The 21,907-nt window shown below is 40.7% G+C and overlaps 1 protein-coding gene across 1 annotated transcript; it reads right to left on the reverse strand.

The window, feature by feature from the left end:
- Nucleotides 1-13,837: 13,837 nt before the first annotated feature.
- LOC309812430 (HMG box transcription factor BBX-like) lies at nucleotides 13,838-17,319 on the reverse strand (the record flags this gene model as incomplete). Its single annotated transcript, XM_082636198.1, is given in 2 exon segments — nucleotides 13,838-14,598; nucleotides 14,600-17,319. Coding segments are annotated over 2 exon segments (2,820 nt in total). The 3' UTR covers nucleotides 13,838-14,498.
- Between the last annotated feature and the right edge of the window lie 4,588 nt (nucleotides 17,320-21,907).

Consider the following 21,907-nt stretch of genomic DNA (forward strand, 5'->3'; position numbering starts at 1 on the left):
CCGCAATACCCCCAAGGAAGAGCTTCCGTTCTGACCCCATCCTCCTTAGTTGAAAACTCTGGTAGCCCATTCACTGGGTCTGCTCTGGTTATACAACTGAATCCTCCATGAGACAATCAGCTCCCTGACATAGGAGCTGAGTCCCATTCAGATTTAGATTCTCCATTACCCATAGCTGAGTCTATCAGATTTTAAATACACATGTGAAATTAAATCTGCCTCTCTTAAGTTTATTTTTGTGGCTCCTGCAATTCTCTGCTTGTGCCAGAAAGGAGATTAAAATAGCCCTGCAATTTTAATGAAGGTGGGTTTTACTCCTGGGTCTTACCACATTTAGGAAAGTGTATACATTTTGTACTTTCATGCAAAATTGTGCTTGGCACCGACCTGGTGGTCACGAAGGGACGCAAGGGTGTTCTTCGATGAGAATTCTTGGGCAGCTGGGTCTAGTTCTGTTAGTGAACAGTATTCAAATGGAGGAATTGCTTTAGCTTGGAAAGTAGACCTCAGATATAGGAGGAACAGAGGAGAAGAAAAAGGAACTTATGAAAAACGGAATACAGAAGTGTAAAGGAAAGGTAAATTTCTATGACTGGCCCAGTCTTCTGATTCTCCGTGTCCATAGATCATAACTGGGGAATCACAGGGGTGCAGAGAAGGGGCAGGAACTTGCAACGGGGAGTCTGTGCTCTAGTTTTGGCTCTTCTGCTAATTAACTGAGCACCTGAGAAACTCACTAAACATTTGTGGGTCTCTGTTGTCACATCTGAAATATGAATAGTTGGTCAATGCTTCTTAACCAGAGAAGAAAGCTAGAAAAATGGGGGGGGGGGAGGGTAGGGGGTCTTGTTTAAAGACACGTGGCCAGGTGGGACACCCAGAAATGCGTATTTGCTGGGTTTGTGATGGGCCCCAAGTATGAGGTGCCTTTCTGATATTCAGTTCTGGTTAAGCATCAGTAAATCAGATGCTCTCTTAACATTCCTTCTAGCTCAAATATTCCCCGATTTCATGACTACCAGCCCCGTAGTGAATGCATGGTTAGGAGTCTACGTGTCTGGCAGACACTGCTGGTTGTACCCCTCTTCCTTTAGGAACAAAACCCAAAGTTTTTGCTCCGCACACGCCTCCCAGAATAACTATTACATTTCCCAGCTTTCCTTTCGGTATGTCCGTGGACTAAATTCTGGCCAAAGGGAAGTGGTGAGTGTAGGTTCTGGGAGCACTCTTAAAAGACAGAGGTGTGCCCTCTTGCTTCTTCTTGCTGACAGGCATGCATAGATGATAGTGGAAGATGGGCCAGCTGGGTCAGTGCTGGACATGGGAGCTGCCATAGGAGATGGGAGGGAACCAAGACAGTGTGGCCTGGGTCCAGGACACCAGGGAGTCGTGTCAGGAGGGAACTTCCTACCCCCAGGCTTCCTTTATGTGTGAGAGAAAGACATTATCTTCTAGTTAAAGTAACTGCAATTTTGCTCTTACTCTTTCTTTCAGCCAAACCCATCTTAAACTAAAACAATATGGAGCATGGAAAAGACTTTACGGACTCCAGTTATGCTTCCCAATCTTCATGTCAGCACAAATTAAATGTCTGTTTACTGTGGCTTCTTGTTTTCTACTTCTTTAAGTGTAGTATGTTTATAAGACAGAGAATACTATTGTCTTTTACAGAGAGCACTTCTTTCACAGCCAAAAATTGATGGAGAGGTATCACAATTTTAGGAAGCACAGTTTTCTTTTTATGATTTTATCTTATTCTCTACAAACATATATTATTTCCTTAGCATATGCCATATATATATATATATATATATATATATATATATATATATATATATAATTTTTGCCCTCAAAAATGGTCAGTCACCAGTAATTTTGTGTGAAATTTGGTAGGACCTGAACTACAGTGAAATACCAAGAACTGCCATTTAAATTACATATTATTGCTAATAATTGTTATGATTGGCAATAAGCAAACATGTGGTGTTGAGTTTTTTAAACGCTTCTACATTTTTTTTGAAAGTTTGGGCTTTGACAAGAGCTCATTAGGAAAACACCTTTAATTCTTTTCCTTCTTATTTATAGTTGAACAAAAACGCACACCTCCACACACCATATATGTATACAATAATGGAATTTGTTTCTTGTGAACTTGCATTTAGCCTGTGAAAATTACCTTTAATGACTTTGAAAGATATTGTGCTTTCTGCACATTTTAAGTTTCTCATGGGGGACAGGGATGAGGGGCAGTGATGGGAGGATGGTGAAAGAAAAATTATATATATACATATACATATATATATATATATATATGTATATATATATATATATATATATATAAAATTCAGGGCATAAGACCTGCAAAATCCTGGGATTAAAAGTCATGTGAATAATCGTTTCCATTTCCAAACCTCTCTTAATAAAGAATGGTAAAATGCCAGAGTAGATATTTCAGGCTATTTAATAAAACTCTCTTTCTCTGTCTCTCTGTCTCCTTTCTCTCATACACACACACACACACACAGCACACCCCAAAACAAACTCATTCTCACATACAGAATAGAAACTAAACCAAATCAAACCATAGAGAAAGATGATTGGGTGGGGAAAGGAAACGGGGACTCTTATGAAGAGCTCTCTCTGTTTACCTTCATTCCTCTCATCCGGGTCAGTGTAGATGGAAGCCAGAGTAGAGAGGGAAAAGATAACAAAAGCCAATAAAATGAATGCCATTTCCAGGTTGGTAAACGGAAGCTCCATGAAAGACCACAAACTTCTTCGCCTGCAATAGAAAGCAGACACTGGCTTAGTATACCCTGGTCCAGAGAGAACTTGTTGAGTAATTATTTATTGTAGAATGAGACTTACTAAGACTTTTTAAGATACTTCTGTGCACCTGGAACAACACACCTGGCACCAGCAGAAATGGAGGGTGCTCTCGTTTTTTGAAATTTGGCATCAGTCTTGGTGTAATTGAACTTAGACTTTGCTGTGTAGATTGGAGGAGAACATGGGAGTCTGAAGGTCAGAGTCAATTTATGTTTTATGAGTTTTTTGGACAAAACCCTGGGAGTAAAGATAGAGTATATTTCATATCATGAAGGAAAAAATAATGTTGGTTTCTATCTCACTGACCACACCCAGGTTCAGAGTAATGTTCTTGTGCCTGAAGTTATCCAGTGTTTGCCAACCAGGTGATAAATCTACAATGGAAGCAATTTTTAGTGAAGAAACCATAGTCTTCAGAGTAGCTGGATCAAACTCAACCCAAATAAAGAAAAATGTGTTAACAATTCAACCATGAGAACTTCCAATCTCAGACTCGAAAAAGGAGAGCTCATGTGTCTAGAAAGGAAAGCATAGTTCCATTGGGGGGAAAGGATAACATCTAGTTGGAAATAACCTCTGTCTTTCTGTCTTTCAATGTTTACTACATAAATGGAAAATATTTAAAACACTGCAGACATATGTGGGAATGTTATAATTTTAAGAAGACCCAAAGAAAGAGATTTCACATCTTTCCCCTGCAACTCATTCCAAATTCTTTATTTACTGTCTATTTTAGGGAAATAACTTATTGGGGTCTTTCACCTAAGGGCTCAGTCTCCTTTAAATATATTTTTTAAATGACTTCGTCATACCCTGTAGTTGAGAGACAAGATTTGAGGTGGGAGTTAGGCTTGCTCTCTTTCCTAGTTGCAGTCTTCCAGCGTTGCTATAGCAGAACAGAGGTGGGTGAGGGGATAATAAGTTCTTTAAAATCTGCTGGTTTTGAACAGATTTCTGATTCTTTTTTTTTTCTTTTGGACATACTTCTTACAATTGACAATAGTTTGGGGGATATTGATCAGAAGTCTGTAGCTTTTCGTAGGTTTGTAGGACAGAAAATTAGACATGGAATTTATGTGTCATAGGTATGCACATTTTAAGATATGAAGAATACTACCGGGGCTTCCCTGGTGGTGCAGTGGTTGAGAATCCACCTGTCAATGCAGGGGACACGGGTTCGAGCCCTGGTCTGGGAAGATCCCACATGCCGTGGAGCAACTAGGCCCGTGAGCCACAACTACTGAGCCTGCGCGTCTGGAGCTTGTGTTCCACACCAAGAGAGGCTGTGACAGTGAGAGGCCCGCGCACCGTGATGAAGAGAGGCCCCTGCTTGCCGCAACTAGAGAAAGCCACGCACAGAAACGAAGACCCAACACAGACAAAAATAAATTAATTAAATTAAAAAAAAAAAAGAATACTACCAAGGGGGTTAAGATGTATCTTGGAAATTTTTCACATCAGTGCACATTGGTCGAGCTTATTCTGGTTACTGGAAGCTGAGCATTCTAGAGTATGGCTCTACTGTCATTTAACCACTCATATTGATGGGAATTTGGGTTCCTTCTAATTTTTTGTCATTGCCAACAATGCAGCGGAAAATATTTTTTTGTAAATATAAATTTGCACACAGGTACACATATCTCTAGGAAAGATTTATAGAAGTAGAACTGCTGGATGTATAAACTTTTGAAATATTCCTTCACAAATTTCCCTGAAATTTACAACCTTCTCAGTACTATATGTAAAGAACTGGTTCCCAAATCCTTCCTCAACACTCCCTCTTCCGGTTTTCCCCCCCAATTTGAAGTTAAAAATACTATCTCATGTTTAAATTGGCTTTTCCCTGATTTCTAGTGAGGTGGAACATTTTTTTATGTGTTGATTTATTATTTATACAGTTTGCTCTGTGAATAACTTGTCTTTATCTTTTGCCCAGTTTTAAACTGGGCATTTGTAATTTTCTCACTGATTTGTAGACACTCATTATAAACTTTGGATAAAAAATTCCCTTCAGGGCTTCCCTGGTGGTGCAGTGTTTGAGAGTCCGCCTGCCGATGCAGGGGACGCGGGTTCGTCCCTAGGTGAAGTAGGTGAAGCTTCCTTGCCCAGTCAAGATTTCTGTTGGGCTACATGTGTTTCTACAGTGACTGATTTCTGTTCTTATTTGGACTCATATTTGCAAAGAAGCACTATATGTTATGTTTCAACTTTAACTTTTAAAATACATCATATGGTCCAGAACAAAAGCAATGTTCTTCAGTACCTCTGAATGGTCAAATGTAGATGATCTATGTAAATTCAGTTAGGGATCAAAATAGCCAGACTTCTTCCAGTGAGAAGAACTGAACTGACAGTCTTTGAAAATCTTTCTCTGGAGACTTCTTACAGTAACAGGGAAAAATGTGGGTTCTTGGTCAGTTTCTCAATAAATACAATTTCCTGAAATATCTCAGGGCTTTGTCATACCTTATACCCTTTTCAACAAAGAAAGTTGTCTTAACTATTCCCTTATAAAAAGGCATAGAGTAAGAGAATTGAGAATGTTAATTACAAATGAGATAGTGGATTTACAAACTATTAAGAGCTGCAGAACTCTTGCAATACTAAAATATTCTGAGTTTTTTTTTATTTTTTATTTTTTTGCGGTACGCGGGCCTCTCACTGCTGTGGCCTCTCCCGTTGTGGAGCACGGGCTCCGGACGCGTAGGCTCAGCAGCCATGGCTCACGGGCCCAGCCACTCCGCGGCATGTAGGATCTTCCCGGACCGGGGCACGAACCCGCGTCCCCTGCATCGGCAGGTGGACTCTCAACCACTGCGCCACCAGGGAAGCCCAATATTCTGATTTTCTATTAAATATTTTTTATTCAGTTTTAAGATCACAGTTAAAGTACTTTAGCAGGTTATACACATGACTTACATGTGCAACTTTTAGAAATATCAAATTAAGTATAAGATTTTGAGGAAAGAAATTATATAAACGTGTATATTGACTTTTACTACACATACATCTAAGAAAGCAATAATTCTGTTGTACCATTAAGTGGAAATCATTTATTACAAGGCATGTTTACACCAACTCTAAAGAGAACCAAGCCAATTTCTGAAAGCAAGAAAAATGAGCAATTCGGTCATGCTGAAAACTGTCAACAGACTTAAGACCTGGTGGTCAAATGAAGCTGTGGTTAATTTATAATAGGTAAGTAAGCAATTCAAACCTATGGGAAAAGTTCATAATCTGGTAATGTGGACTCTCAGGTGGTTTTTATTCCTTTTCGACAGATTCCTGAGAGCAAGCCATGAATGCTAAGGAAATGAGAAACATGTTGCCGAGCATGTGCTGAGCTCCAGATCACAAACCTCCCCCACCCCAGCTCTGCCGCTACGAGCTGACACACTAAAGGGAGGTGTCAGTGGACGTGAGCACTCCCCTGAGGCCGCCAGGGGAGGTCATGGTTAGTCCACGAAACGCGTGCCTCTGTGATTTAGGTTAGAGCTTGTGAGGTAAGACGTGTGGTGCGGTGCAGTGGGAGGGTGTGGAGGCATGGAATTAGGTCCTTGCTCCTCGGTAACCAGTTCTGGCCCAAGTTATTAGAAAATCTCTGGAAAGAGTAGTAATGTTCACAGGAACTAATTCTGTGCATAAAGATCAACTTAAGGAATTGACAAACCATTAGCCAGACTCATCAAGAAAAAAAGGGAGAAGACTCAAATCAATAGAATTAGAAATGAAAAAGGAGAAGTAACAACTGACGCTGCAGAAATACAAAAGATCATGAGAGATTACTACAAGCAACTCGATGCCAATAAAATGGACAACCTGGAAGAAATGGACAAATTCTTAGAAATGCACAACCTGCCAAGACTGAATCAGGAAGAAATAGAAAATATGAATAGACCAATCACAAGCCCTGAAATTGAAACTGTGATTCAAAATCTTCCAACAAACAAAAGCCCAGGACCAGATGGCTTCACAGGCGAATTCGATCAAACATTTAGAGAAGAGCTAACACCCATCCTTCTCAAACTCTTCCAAACAATTTCAGAGGAAGGAACACTCCCAAACTCATTCTACGAGGTCACCATCACCTTGATACCAAAACCAGGCAAGGATGTCCCAAAGAAAGAAAACGACAGGCCAATATCACTGATGAACATAGATGCAAAAATCCTCAACAAAATCCTAGCAAACAGAATCCAACAGCACATTAAAAGGATCATACACCATGATCAAGTGGGGTTTATTCCAGGAATGCAAGGATTACTCAATATACGCAAATCAATCAATGTGATACACCATATTAACAAATTGAAGGAGAAAAACCATATGATCATCTCAATAGATGCAGAGAAAGCTTTTGACAAAATTCAACACCCATTTATGATAAAAACCCTGCAGAAAGTAGGCATAGAGGGAACTTTCCTCAACCTAATCAAGGCCATATATGACAAACCCACAGCCAACATTGTCCTCAATGGTGGAAAACTGAAACCATTTCCACTAAGATCAAGAACAAGACAAGGTTGCCCACTCTCACCACTCTTATTCAACCTACTTTTGGAAGTTTTAGCCACAGCAATCAGAGAAGGAAAGGAAATAAAAGGAATCCAAATCGGAAAAGAAGAAGTAAAGCTGTCACTGTTTGCAGATGACATGATACTATACATAGAGAATCCTAAAGATGCTACCAGAAAACTACTAGAGCTAATCAATGAATTTGGTAAAGTAGCAGGATACAAAATTAATGCACAGAAATCTCTGGCATTCCTCTACACTAATGATGAAACATCTGAAAATGAAATCAAGAAAACACTCCCATTTACCACTGCATCAAAAAGAATAAAATATCTAGGAATAAACCTACCTAAGGAGACAAAAGACCTGTATGCAGACAATTATAAGACACTGATGAAAGAGATTAAAGATGATACAAATAGATGGAGAGATATACCATGCTTCTGGATTGGAAGAATCAATATTGTGAAAATGACTCTACTACCCAAAGCAATCTACAGATTCAATGCAATCCCTATCAAACTACCACTGGCATTTTTCACAGAACTAGAACAAAAAATTTCAAAATTTGTTTGGAAAAACAAAAGACCCCGAATAGCCAAAGCAATCTTGAGAACCAAAAACGGAGCTGGAGGAATCAGGCTCCCTGACTTCAGACTATACTACAAAGCTACAGTAATCAAGACAGTGTGGTACTGGCATAAAAACAGAAAGATAGATCAATGGAACAGGATAGAAAGCCCAGAGACCAACCCATGCACGTAAGGTCAACTTATCTTTGATAAAGGAGGCAGGAATGTACAGTGGAGAAAGGACAGCCTCTTCAATAAGTGGTGCTGGGAAAACTGGACAGGGACATGTAAAAGTATGAGATTAGATCATTCCCTAACACCATACACAAAAATAAGCTCAAAATGGATTAAAGACCTAAATGTAAGGCCAGAAACTATCAAACTCTTAGAGGAAAACATAGGCAGAACACTCTATGACATAAATCACAGCAAGATCCTTTTGGACCCACCTCCTAGAGAAATGGAAATAAAAACAAAGATAAACAAATGGGACCTCATGAAACTTCAAAGCTTTTGCACAGCAAAGGAAACCATAAACAAGACCAAAAGACAACCCTCAGCATGGGAGAAAATATTTGCAAATGAAGCAACTGACAAAGGATTAATCTCCACAATTTATAAGCAGCTCATGCAGCTCAATAGCAAAAAAACAAACAACCCAATCCAAAAATGGGCAGAAGACTTAAATAGGCATTTCTCCAAAGAAGATATACAGACTGCCAACAAACACATGAAAGGATGCTCAACATCATTAATCATGAGAGAAATGCACATCAAAACTACAATGAGATATCATCTCACACCAGTCAGAATCGCCATCATCAAGAAATCTAGATACAATAAATGCTGGAGAGGGTGTGGAGAAAAGGGAACCCTCTTGCACTGCTGGTGGGAATGTGAATTGGTACAGCCACTATGGAGAACAGTATGGAGGTTCCTTAGAAAACTAAAAATAGAACTACCATATGACCCAGCAATCCCACTACGAGGCATATACCCTGAGAAAACCATAATTCAAAAAGAGACATGTACCAAAATGTTCATTGCAGCTCTATTCACAATAGCCCGGAGATAGAAACAACCTAAGTGTCCATCATCCGATGAATGGATAAAGAAGATGTGGCACATATATACAATGGAATATTACTCAGCCAGAAAAAGAAACGAAACTGAGCTATTTGTAATGAGGTGGATAGACCTAGAGTCTGTCATACAGAGTGAAGTAAGTCAGAAAGAGAAAGACAAATACCGTATGCTAACACATATATATGGAATTAAAAAAAATGTCACGAAGAACCTAGGGGTAAAACGGGCATAAAGACACAGACCTACTTGAGAATGGACTTGAGGATATGGGGAGGGGGAAGGGTAGGCTGTGACAAAGCGAAAGAGAGGCATGGACATATATACACTACCAAACGTAAGGTAGATAGACAGTGGGAAGCAGCCGCAGAGCACAGGGAGATCAGCTCGGTGCTTTGTGACCGCCTGGAGGGGTGGGATGGGGAGGGTGGGAGGGAGGGAGATGCATGAGGGAAGGGATGTGGGAACAGATGTATATGTATGACTGATTCACTTTGTTAGTAAGCAGAAACTAATAAAAAATTTAAAAATTAATTAATTAATTAATTAATTAAAAAGATCAACTTCAGGGCAGGATCAATTTTGACCACTGACTGCAACAAGGAAACAGTGGCCACCGAACTTCTAAGTACAAGGTTTCCTCTTTTCCGTTATTAGTATAAATCATACCACCACAAATAAAATTTGGCCAGGAGAGGAAACTTTTTGTATGTGTGAAGAAAATGTATGTTTATATTTTTAAGGAAAGCGTAGCACAAACAGATGGAGGTGTATGAGGGGAATCAAATGTACTTGTCTTGTTGTTCACTCTTTTGGTGCTTCTTTTTCTAAAATGTAAGATAATGTCCCCAGTGAAAAGGACAAGGTCATTTCATATGGGGTATAATAAACTTCATTATCACTTCCAAACTACATAAAAGCAAAGCAGTCCATCAGACTCTGAATACATCACCAGACATATCTGGTAAGATGAACTGAACCACTGTTTCTTTTTTTATTGTAAGTATGATGTTAGTCAATCTAAATAAGATAACTGTAAAACAAAAAATCCCCAAACTCAAAGAAACACAAAATCCAAATCTAATTCTTTGGGAATGCTTGTATAAATAAAAGCAACACCTAATTAACAATTAGTACACTCTTTATAAGGTGCAAAACAAGATCCTATGTGGGGAAAGCTCAATTTGAATTCCCACCTAGCAGTCACTCTGAATACTTTATAGGTCAAATGTAATAAGAGCATTTGCTTCTACTGCCCATTTTCAGCAATACATTGTTCTCTCCGGAGAAGGTGGTTTGGGAAGTCAAAACACTGCAGTGGAAAACAGTGGCACTGACGGTAGAAGCAAAAAAAGACAAACCTTTGAAACAGGACTTACTGGACTTAACCGTTAAAGCCGAGGTAGCCCATTAGGATTGGCCTTATCTGAGGGCTCTGTGGAGCAGTGCAATCAACGGTGAACCTTCTCACAGCATCACGTACACCCCGACTTTCCCTTTACAAATGATGACTCCAGGCCTTGCACGACTTCCTTCCTTTTCCCCCAAGAAGCGGCGATGCTTCCCCTTTGCTGTATGGATGCTGGCCTCCAGCCTCCAGCTGCTGGTCTCCAGAACACTTAGGATTCATACAGTACTTTAGCAGGCAGCATGGTCCCACTGCTTCACATTAATGCCAAATGTCAAACTTGGAACAGAGTTACTTGATATTCCCCATCCCTCCCCCGGAACTGTCTAAACAAAACATGTCATTCAGTTTTCAGCTTACTCCTAGTGCTGTATTGATTTATAATCTGCTTGAGATTTTACATAGGTGCAAACACTTCCAGAGGATGAGCCAAGGACTACAGAGTGCAAACAAACTTTTCTATGACTCAGGCAGAGTAGCATCTGACTTGATAAGAGAGTGACAGGGATTACACAAGTTGGATTCTAAATAACCAGACCCGTTCAGATGCTCCTTTTTGTTCATAGTGTTCCATCCCTTTTTTTCTCTGCAGCAGTTTGAATGGCAGGAACTATAATAACAGTGATAACGTGGGAATGAGTTGAGCATGGCTTTGAGGGGGCACTGGTAGAAAGCTCATCTGACGGAATTAAATAAATATATTTTCGGGGGGGCAAAGACTGTCAGAATTACAATGGTATGATATATCCTTTTAAAAAAGAGGGCTTTAAAGAATTCACCATTTTGATCTAAAATCTGGGACCTAACCTAGTTTGGGGATAAGAACCTGTGTCTTCAAAGTGGCTGTGGGACCTTTTGCCTTTTCCTGGCCTCATTACAGTTATCCAAACAAATAAACACTTAAGAAGGGCGTCTTACAGTATTTTCTCTCTTTCACTCAGCTTCTTAGAGCTGCAGCTTCAGTAACTATAATATACTCTACACACTTCAAAATTACATAGGAAAATACCCAGAATAACTAAATAAATAAAAGGCTAAAGAAGACTGGAACAGTACTGTGTCTCCATCTGAGACTAAATCATCCACTTCCAGCAACACAGAGAAGGGCTAGGACAATTTTGTTCAAAAGATTTATATACAGGTTTGAATCTAGAAATTAAGGTAAAAGCATAAATATTGAGAATTTCAACTAGATTCAGAATGGTTTCAGAAAGATATGATACAACAATTTAGAATAAAACAAAGGCAGAAGAGCATCATATTTGGGTTTGCTTGAGATATACATAAGGTGCAACAACTTTTTCTCTTGAGGATGCTTGTGGGACAAATGTTAGTGTAGATGGTGTTTGCTGGCAGATTAAGGTACACACCATAGCAATATGATTTTCCAAAATAAAAAAGAATGAGAGAAGTGAAATGAAAATGATAAATGGGGGAGGGTACTACATGTTGGTCTGCAATATGTGTGCTCACAAATGTTGTTACCTGAAAATACCAACACCCCTCTCCAGTGGATTCAGGGCATGAGAAAAGCACTATGTTTGAAATCAAGACATTACTCAGAGAAATGACAAGGTGAGTGTCTAAAAGACTATAAAGCTTTGCAGGATTTCTGCTACTCTCAGTGCCTAACCGCTTAAAAATTAAGCATGTCTACAAGAAGGTGGGTTTTTTTTTTTCTAAAGTATCTGAAAACAGTCGTATCCAGTAGGTTGCCCTCCACCCCGACCCCTGCCTAAGGGAAAAGCCACTGAGGTTTAGGAAAAGCAGATCAAGTAAGATATATTAATCACATAGAAAAAAGTCATCTTTTGTTTTGCTTCTTTTTAAAAAAGGTCCCATGAATATACAGCACTCTGTTAAGGAACTCTAGTGAAATGTAATCAGAGGACTGGAGGAGAGGGCACTGGCAAAAATAGACCTATTCTAACATGTTCTAGAGGATAACAAGTTAGTGCCATTGTCAAGGTGCATGTTCTGCACCAAACAACTTTTTTTGTTGATTTTATTTATTTTTTTTGGATTTTAGCTAATTATAATTTTTAAATCACTGCTAGCAAGTGGTCCAGAAACTCCAACAGCCACCAACACTGGGACCCAGCAATGTTCAAACATTCACTTTGTGTTTCGAAATTTAGAAAATATGAATACAACAGCATCATAGTAAAAATATCATGCTAAAATCTGGGGTTGCTCACCTGATTTATTTCTGTGTGAATGGGGCTAAGCTTCTGCCTCTGATTAACCTTGCTTACTAGTTCCTTCTTCCTCCATGCCCACAAGGAATATGCATTTTTGAGGACACCGTTCCAATGCCCTGATGCCCTCTTTACCTGCTTTGAAAAAAAAAAAAGCCCAAATCTCTCTGTTCTTTTTCAATTCTGTTAGTATGTTGTACATAGTTTCCAGCAGCGAAACTGAAGTAACATCTACAACCGTGAAAAGCTAAACCTAGTCAGTACTAATAGAGTCAGTTTTTGGTATGGCTATTAGGTCAAATTACGATTAGAAAAAAAATCATCATTACAATTCAGTCAAGTATAAATAAGATAGCTAGATAAAACCTTGTAAACTGTCACCATTTAGAGATCTAATTCAAAAGTTTCAACCTTGAACTAACACTATCAAAATTCCGCCAGTTTGAAAACCAGTAAAAATTATTGCTGGAATCCAATACTTAAAATTTGGTAGTTTGTGCTGTGATGCAAGAGTGGGGAAATACTTTGTGCTATGGAACAAATACCCTGTAAAATCTGTAGCCGCCGACTAATTTTGATTTATCACTTTGCATCTGTTGCTAAGAAACAAGATACTGTGAACGGCAGGTGATGGAGTCAATATGTTGAATGTTCTAAGCCAGTTAATCCAGTTGCACTGGCATATGTATAGTTGGTTTTATGTTCAAAAGCAACAAAACATGAAAAGGAAACAGGAAACTTGCAGGTGGATCTATAACCGCGAGTCCCACTCTGGTCAGGCACACCTCCCTCATCAATACCTCCGTAACCACAAAAACTCAAAATGGCTCTAAAAACCTGCAGTGCCAATTACGCTGTGCATAGCAATTGCTACCCGTCCAGTCTGTCTGGGATGGATGTAAAAGGGCTGTAGCTCAAAGACCACACAAAGTGAGTGTGTCTTCAATGTGTTCTGAATAGTGAAGTAATACTAAGGTCACTTCTGAATACTATTTTTCTTTTTTTGTCTGTATGAACGATCCATTGGTCACTCAGACCCTTGTGTAAAAATAAAAGAATCCTCAAGGCATGAAAACATCAGTAATCTGTAATCTGCTGGACTCTTCCCCTGTCTGGGAAAATATTCGCCACAATTTGACCCAAGCAAATTCTTCTTGGTCACTCAAGGCTAAGAAACAATTTCTGCTTGTAAGAACTGTAATTTTTCTTCTTCTCTCTCTTTCTCTTTTTGCCAGCAAACTACCACTCTCTTGGCAAATATAAAAGTGCAGAATATATGGACCACAAGGCCGAGCATACACCGCTAACAGCGGTACATCTGCCTGCCCGTGCTGTTTGGGAGTCTCTGGAAGAGGCTTTTTAATATTATTCTACAATATAAATGTAGGTATAACCTATTATATAAACCATCTTAGAACATAAACCTCCACGTACAAAAAAGACCAAGAATATCTAATAATAACTAGTGCAGTGTGTCAGTTTTTGTTTTTTTGCTGTTTGTTTTTGTTTTGAAAGAATAACTAGGTAATATATGAAACTAGTTTCACACTCTCTGGTTGGTAAAAGAGACGCTGGATGAGCTACAGTAAAGGCAGCCTTTTACCAAGTTACCACCTATTACCATCAAAAGCCTTCAATAGAAAGCAAAGCTCTAGGATCATCCCATTTCTGCTCATTATCAGACAGACAACATCACCCTCAAAGACTCTGGGTTCTGAAAGAACAAACTGGCCCAGGGTGCCAACTTCTGCTTCAAGTGAATCTGGGCCGTGTAGGGCAACAAGCCCTTGTTTGCTGTCTGTATTTGCCACCACATGGACTCACTCGCATCTCTCAATAAAGACAAGGCTAGGGTAGTAGGTAAAGCACAATGGTTTACAAGTAAAGGGTGCTTCACTGGTCGGCGCAAGAAATAAGTACAGGAGTCTGGGGCATTTCTTTTGGCTGTCCATCATGGGTGAGCGGAGTTGATCTCTGACTTCTATGCATGTTCCATGGCGGCCACTTCGGCCAGCACAGCGAGGCTGAAGAACGCAGACACGGCGGGCATCTCCGGGGTGCTGCTCCGCGTCTCCGTGGACTCTCGGTTGTGTGAGCGTTCGTCATTGCAGCCTGTCTCGGTCACCTTCACAAGACTCCTCTGCAGTTGTTCCTTTGGTTTGTCATCCAAAGTACCTCCTGCTGGTGATACCCGGCCATCTGCTGTCCTGACAAGGTGTGTGATCTTGGTTTTCCTGGCTTTTCTCTTTTGACTGCCCACCAAGGGCTCTTGCGCCGTTGTTGGCTCTGGAGTGTTGCGAATGGATGGGGCATTTTTAACCTTATAAGCAGGCTCTGTGGTGTTTCTGTCTTCTGAAAATATGGCTTCTGTAGGGTGAATGGCAGCCAAGAAGAGTTGCTTGTTTGACCATTTATCCCCACTTCCTTTTTCCGGAACATTAGGCTTCTCCTTGTTGTGCTTGTATTTGCTGACAATTTTGTGGAATAAGTTCTTTTTCTGAGACTGGAAAGGACCTTTGCTGGTTTTGGTCGGTTCTGAGCACATATGTCCGGTCTTCTTCTTTTTTCTTGGGACAGGTACACATTTCTGGTCAAATGTAACAGGACTATACTGAGGGATGCTGTTGAATTTCTTTTCAAATTCTTCATCCAGCTTTGCTGAGCCAAGGAGAGAGTCTTCCTCTGGCTTTGTCTTCTTGAACTTCTTGCTTCCACTGGTCCCACTCTGGTGAAACGTCCAGCTTTCTTCATGCCAACACTCTTCATGATCAGAGGACTTTCCTTTTCCTGACCTTCGTTTCCCTCTGCCAACATTAGCTCGCAGAGAGGTGAGCATACCCTCAGACACCAGGGTTTTATAAAGAGCACCTTTGCAAGACCTCTCAGATTTCCGGGAGCCACAAGTCTCTATTTTTCTGTGACACTCACTGTCCTCAGGCTTGGCCTGTCCCGATAGACTGGGTGGTAATGCATCCTCCGTAGGGGTCAAAGGTTCTGCTTTTATACCCTCTGGGACCTCACCAGAAATGTTCTTGCTGGCAGAAATACTGATAAAATCTTGAGGTCTTGACTCTTTGGTGGTGTCTGAGGATTTCTCCTTTGACATTTTCTTCTCTCTTGATTTCACTCTCTTCTTTGGTGGCTTGGCATCCAAAATGCTTCCCTTGCCACTCGAGGATGTATGGACCTGCTTGCGAGGGGTATCTCCAAGCTTCTCGATGCCCCAGTCTCCCTTTGCAACAGCTTCAATGGTGTACATGACACTCTCGATATCAGATTCCGAGGACTGCCTCTTTTGGCAAGTCTTCTTGGGTGTGGATTTATCATTTCCATGTCGATCCATTTTGGTTTTCTTCTTTTCCTTTTTTAGCTTTTCTGGTTTGCTTAATGCTGTGGGATCCTCGATGATCCTAATGCCATGAGGATGGCACATGTGATCCTTTCTACTGGGAACATCGCTTATTATTGTCTTGCTACTGCCAGAGTAAGAAAAATCAGGGAAGTGACTACCTTTTTGATCTTCCTCTAATTCTTCCTTTTTAATTGCTTTAGGAGCTTCCATTTTTATACCCATTATATCATCCATTCGCAGCTCCTCAAAATTTCTTAATTCCTTAGAATCTCTTACATTTTCCTTAGCTGATTTTTCAAATTCTGCTTCTTTCTGGAACCTGGCTTCATCTATTTTCTCCATTTTCATTTCTCTTTCTTCCTTGCCCTTCTCCAGTTCTTGAATTCTTCCGCCATCTGATTCTTTGGCTTCTATGAGCTTTGACTCTTCCATTTTCACCCCCTCTGATGCCAGGCACATCTCTGCCAGTTGAAAGAGTGCAGACTTTCCACAGCGTTTTACAGGTTCAGCACCACCCAACTGTGAAGTCTTCGAACAAATCTCTGCAAACTGAAACAAGGCTGATGCTTGACATTGTTTTGACGGAACATCGGGGTGGGAGGTACCTGAAGATATCTCGGCAAACTGAGATAATGGTGACTTCTGACGCAATTCAGAGGATTCTGAAACATCAGGCCTGCAAGTGCCAGAGGATATCTCTGGTGTACCAAGAACATGTTCTCCAGCTAAAAGCAGCATGCTCAGGCCTCCCATTTGAGTAGGATCGGCCATCCCAAAGTTAAGCTGAGGCATTTCTTCAGGCTTTGTTTTCTTGGGGCTTGGCAAGGCTCTTGAAGAGTCAGATGGGAAGGCCCATAGTTTCTCCCGTGGATTGACAGTGGATGTTGGGGATCTCACAGGCTTGTCTGTGGTAGCACACCATTTGTAGCCAGGATTTGCTTTCATAAATGCATGTTTATACTCCTTGGCCATGTCTGTGTATTTCTGCTTTTCCTTTGGATCGAGAACAGCCCACCAATCAGCTAGTATCTTGGTAGCACCTCGGTTATCAAGCCTGGGGTGTTCCTGACGTACAAGAGAGCGATGACGTTTGCAAAATAAGAGAAATGCATTCATTGGTCTCCGGGCTCGCTGTTCTGGTGATTCATCATCTTCAGTTTCACCATCTTGCTCTAGACCAGCGGCCCCAAGGAGTTGAACCTTATCAATATCCTCCTCTTCGTCTTCCTCTTCTTCCTCTTCTGAAAAGTCAAGAAGTTTCTTTGCTAGCAATGGATGCCACTGAAGGCACTTTCGTTTTGGTCGTTTTCCAGGTCCTTCTCCTTCTGCGGAATAATCTTTATTTCTATGACTGCCTTTCATGACTCTGACCGGTCAAGTCAAGACTTTCCATCGTGAGTTCAATGGAACATCAGAACTTCCAGCTTCTGTGATGCAGCAGAATTCCAGGAAGGCAAACGGAAAGTACACAGGGAGGAAGATGAACTGCAGCAAAGCCTGTGTCATATGATAGTGACCGCGCGGGTTCGCCGGGCGCGAGGGCGTGTGTGTGGCCCGCCCTCAGCGGCCAGTCAGGGCTTCTCTATGGGAAAGTGGAGAGAGAGGAGCTCGCAGAGCCACTCTGCCTCCGCTTCACTGTACACTCCAATATTCTGATGTTTAAAGAGGGACTCTCGTAACCAATAAGGACCTACTCTATAGCACAGGGAACTATACTCAATATTTTGTAATAACCTATAATGGAAAAGAATCTGAAGAAGAATATATATATATGAATCACTGTGCTGTACACCTAAAACTAACACAACATTGTAAATCAACTATACTTCAACTTAAATGATTAATTAATTAATCTAATTAAATACAAGTTCTTCCCTAAAAAAATAAGAATGACTCTCAACTCTTCTAAACATATAAAATATTTTCTTAAACCTTAATCCACCCACTCCTGACACGTTAGGACCTGAGGCAAGACTGCGCTGGGCTGGAGGCTGAGGCCCTGCCCTCCAGCTCTGGGTCTGCCCCGTGTCCTGTAGGGCCTTGCTTACGGGACGGAACGTGGACGCCCAGCCACGTAGCCAAGCTCCCGCCTCCCCTGCTGCACACAGATGAGCTTGGCCCCCTGGGGCCTGCAAGTGTCACATCTGTGGCTGGGCTCGTCTTCTAGACCATGGTCGTCACCTGGAAGCTTCTTAGAAATGCAGAATCTCAGGTCCCACCCAGACCTACTGAACAGTAGTCTACTTTTTCATAAAATCTCTAGGTGACTTATGTGCAAGTTAGAGCTTGAGAGCCTTTGCTCTCACGTGGGAGGCTGAGGTCAGAGGCACCCAACTCTTAAGTTTAAGAGACTCCCTGTTAAAATGCTTTGTTCGTCTTCTGACCTCTGAAGGACTTGAGAAGATTCTGGCCAATGATCAGTTCTGTTCAATTCCTTGTTGGACTTACGGTACATTCCAAACTATAGCTGATTTTTCCTCTTATACATTTCATTTTTTTCGGTCAGGTAATTTTCCTTAAGCTGTTTTCTTAGTTGGAATGCACCCCACCCACCCTACTCTGTCAATATCACCTGCATCAGGGTGGCCACCTCTTCCGTGAAGCCCACCGCAATACCCCCAAGGAAGAGCTTCCGTTCTGACCCCATCCTCCTTAGTTGAAAACTCTGGTAGCCCATTCACTGGGTCTGCTCTGGTTATACAACTGAATCCTCCATGAGACAATCAGCTCCCTGACATAGGAGCTGAGTCCCATTCAGATTTAGATTCTCCATTACCCATAGCTGAGTCTATCAGATTTTAAATACACATGTGAAATTAAATCTGCCTCTCTTAAGTTTATTTTTGTGGCTCCTGCAATTCTCTGCTTGTGCCAGAAAGGAGATTAAAATAGCCCTGCAATTTTAATGAAGGTGGGTTTTACTCCTGGGTCTTACCACATTTAGGAAAGTGTATACATTTTGTACTTTCATGCAAAATTGTGCTTGGCACCGACCTGGTGGTCACGAAGGGACGCAAGGGTGTTCTTCGATGAGAATTCTTGGGCAGCTGGGTCTAGTTCTGTTAGTGAACAGTATTCAAATGGAGGAATTGCTTTAGCTTGGAAAGTAGACCTCAGATATAGGAGGAACAGAGGAGAAGAAAAAGGAACTTATGAAAAACGGAATACAGAAGTGTAAAGGAAAGGTAAATTTCTATGACTGGCCCAGTCTTCTGATTCTCCGTGTCCATAGATCATAACTGGGGAATCACAGGGGTGCAGAGAAGGGGCAGGAACTTGCAACGGGGAGTCTGTGCTCTAGTTTTGGCTCTTCTGCTAATTAACTGAGCACCTGAGAAACTCACTAAACATTTGTGGGTCTCTGTTGTCACATCTGAAATATGAATAGTTGGTCAATGCTTCTTAACCAGAGAAGAAAGCTAGAAAAATGGGGGGGGGAGGGGAGGGGGTCTTGTTTAAAGACACGTGGCCAGGTGGGACACCCAGAAATGCGTATTTGCTGGGTTTGTGATGGGCCCCAAGTATGAGGTGCCTTTCTGATATTCAGTTCTGGTTAAGCATCAGTAAATCAGATGCTCTCTTAACATTCCTTCTAGCTCAAATATTCCCCGATTTCATGACTACCAGCCCCGTAGTGAATGCATGGTTAGGAGTCTACGTGTCTGGCAGACACTGCTGGTTGTACCCCTCTTCCTTTAGGAACAAAACCCAAAGTTTTTGCTCCGCACACGCCTCCCAGAATAACTATTACATTTCCCAGCTTTCCTTTCGGTATGTCCGTGGACTAAATTCTGGCCAAAGGGAAGTGGTGAGTGTAGGTTCTGGGAGCACTCTTAAAAGACAGAGGTGTGCCCTCTTGCTTCTTCTTGCTGACAGGCATGCATAGATGATAGTGGAAGATGGGCCAGCTGGGTCAGTGCTGGACATGGGAGCTGCCATAGGAGATGGGAGGGAACCAAGACAGTGTGGCCTGGGTCCAGGACACCAGGGAGTCGTGTCAGGAGGGAACTTCCTACCCCCAGGCTTCCTTTATGTGTGAGAGAAAGACATTATCTTCTAGTTAAAGTAACTGCAATTTTGCTCTTACTCTTTCTTTCAGCCAAACCCATCTTAAACTAAAACAATATGGAGCATGGAAAAGACTTTACGGACTCCAGTTATGCTTCCCAATCTTCATGTCAGCACAAATTAAATGTCTGTTTACTGTGGCTTCTTGTTTTCTACTTCTTTAAGTGTAGTATGTTTATAAGACAGAGAATACTATTGTCTTTTACAGAGAGCACTTCTTTCACAGCCAAAAATTGATGGAGAGGTATCACAATTTTAGGAAGCACAGTTTTCTTTTTATGATTTTATCTTATTCTCTACAAACATATATTATTTCCTTAGCATATGCCATATATATATATATATATATATATATATATATATATATATATATAATTTTTGCCCTCAAAAATGGTCAGTCACCAGTAATTTTGTGTGAAATTTGGTAGGACCTGAACTACAGTGAAATACCAAGAACTGCCATTTAAATTACATATTATTGCTAATAATTGTTATGATTGGCAATAAGCAAACATGTGGTGTTGAGTTTTTTAAACGCTTCTACATTTTTTTTGAAAGTTTGGGCTTTGACAAGAGCTCATTAGGAAAACACCTTTAATTCTTTTCCTTCTTATTTATAGTTGAACAAAAACGCACACCTCCACACACCATATATGTATACAATAATGGAATTTGTTTCTTGTGAACTTGCATTTAGCCTGTGAAAATTACCTTTAATGACTTTGAAAGATATTGTGCTTTCTGCACATTTTAAGTTTCTCATGGGGGACAGGGATGAGGGGCAGTGATGGGAGGATGGTGAAAGAAAAATTATATATATACATATACATATATATATATATATATATGTATATATATATATATATATATATATATAAAATTCAGGGCATAAGACCTGCAAAATCCTGGGATTAAAAGTCATGTGAATAATCGTTTCCATTTCCAAACCTCTCTTAATAAAGAATGGTAAAATGCCAGAGTAGATATTTCAGGCTATTTAATAAAACTCTCTTTCTCTGTCTCTCTGTCTCCTTTCTCTCATACACACACACACACACACAGCACACCCCAAAACAAACTCATTCTCACATACAGAATAGAAACTAAACCAAATCAAACCATAGAGAAAGATGATTGGGTGGGGAAAGGAAACGGGGACTCTTATGAAGAGCTCTCTCTGTTTACCTTCATTCCTCTCATCCGGGTCAGTGTAGATGGAAGCCAGAGTAGAGAGGGAAAAGATAACAAAAGCCAATAAAATGAATGCCATTTCCAGGTTGGTAAACGGAAGCTCCATGAAAGACCACAAACTTCTTCGCCTGCAATAGAAAGCAGACACTGGCTTAGTATACCCTGGTCCAGAGAGAACTTGTTGAGTAATTATTTAGTGTAGAATGAGACTTACTAAGACTTTTTAAGATACTTCTGTGCACCTGGAACAACACACCTGGCACCAGCAGAAATGGAGGGTGCTCTCGTTTTTTGAAATTTGGCATCAGTCTTGGTGTAATTGAACTTAGACTTTGCTGTGTAGATTGGAGGAGAACATGGGAGTCTGAAGGTCAGAGTCAATTTATGTTTTATGAGTTTTTTGGACAAAACCCTGGGAGTAAAGATAGAGTATATTTCATATCATGAAGGAAAAAATAATGTTGGTTTCTATCTCACTGACCACACCCAGGTTCAGAGTAATGTTCTTGTGCCTGAAGTTATCCAGTGTTTGCCAACCAGGTGATAAATCTACAATGGAAGCAATTTTTAGTGAAGAAACCATAGTCTTCAGAGTAGCTGGATCAAACTCAACCCAAATAAAGAAAAATGTGTTAACAATTCAACCATGAGAACTTCCAATCTCAGACTCGAAAAAGGAGAGCTCATGTGT

This window comes from Mesoplodon mirus (assembly GCF_964341445.2).
Source record: "Mesoplodon mirus genome assembly, chromosome: 2".
NCBI lineage: Eukaryota > Metazoa > Chordata > Mammalia > Artiodactyla > Ziphiidae > Mesoplodon > Mesoplodon mirus.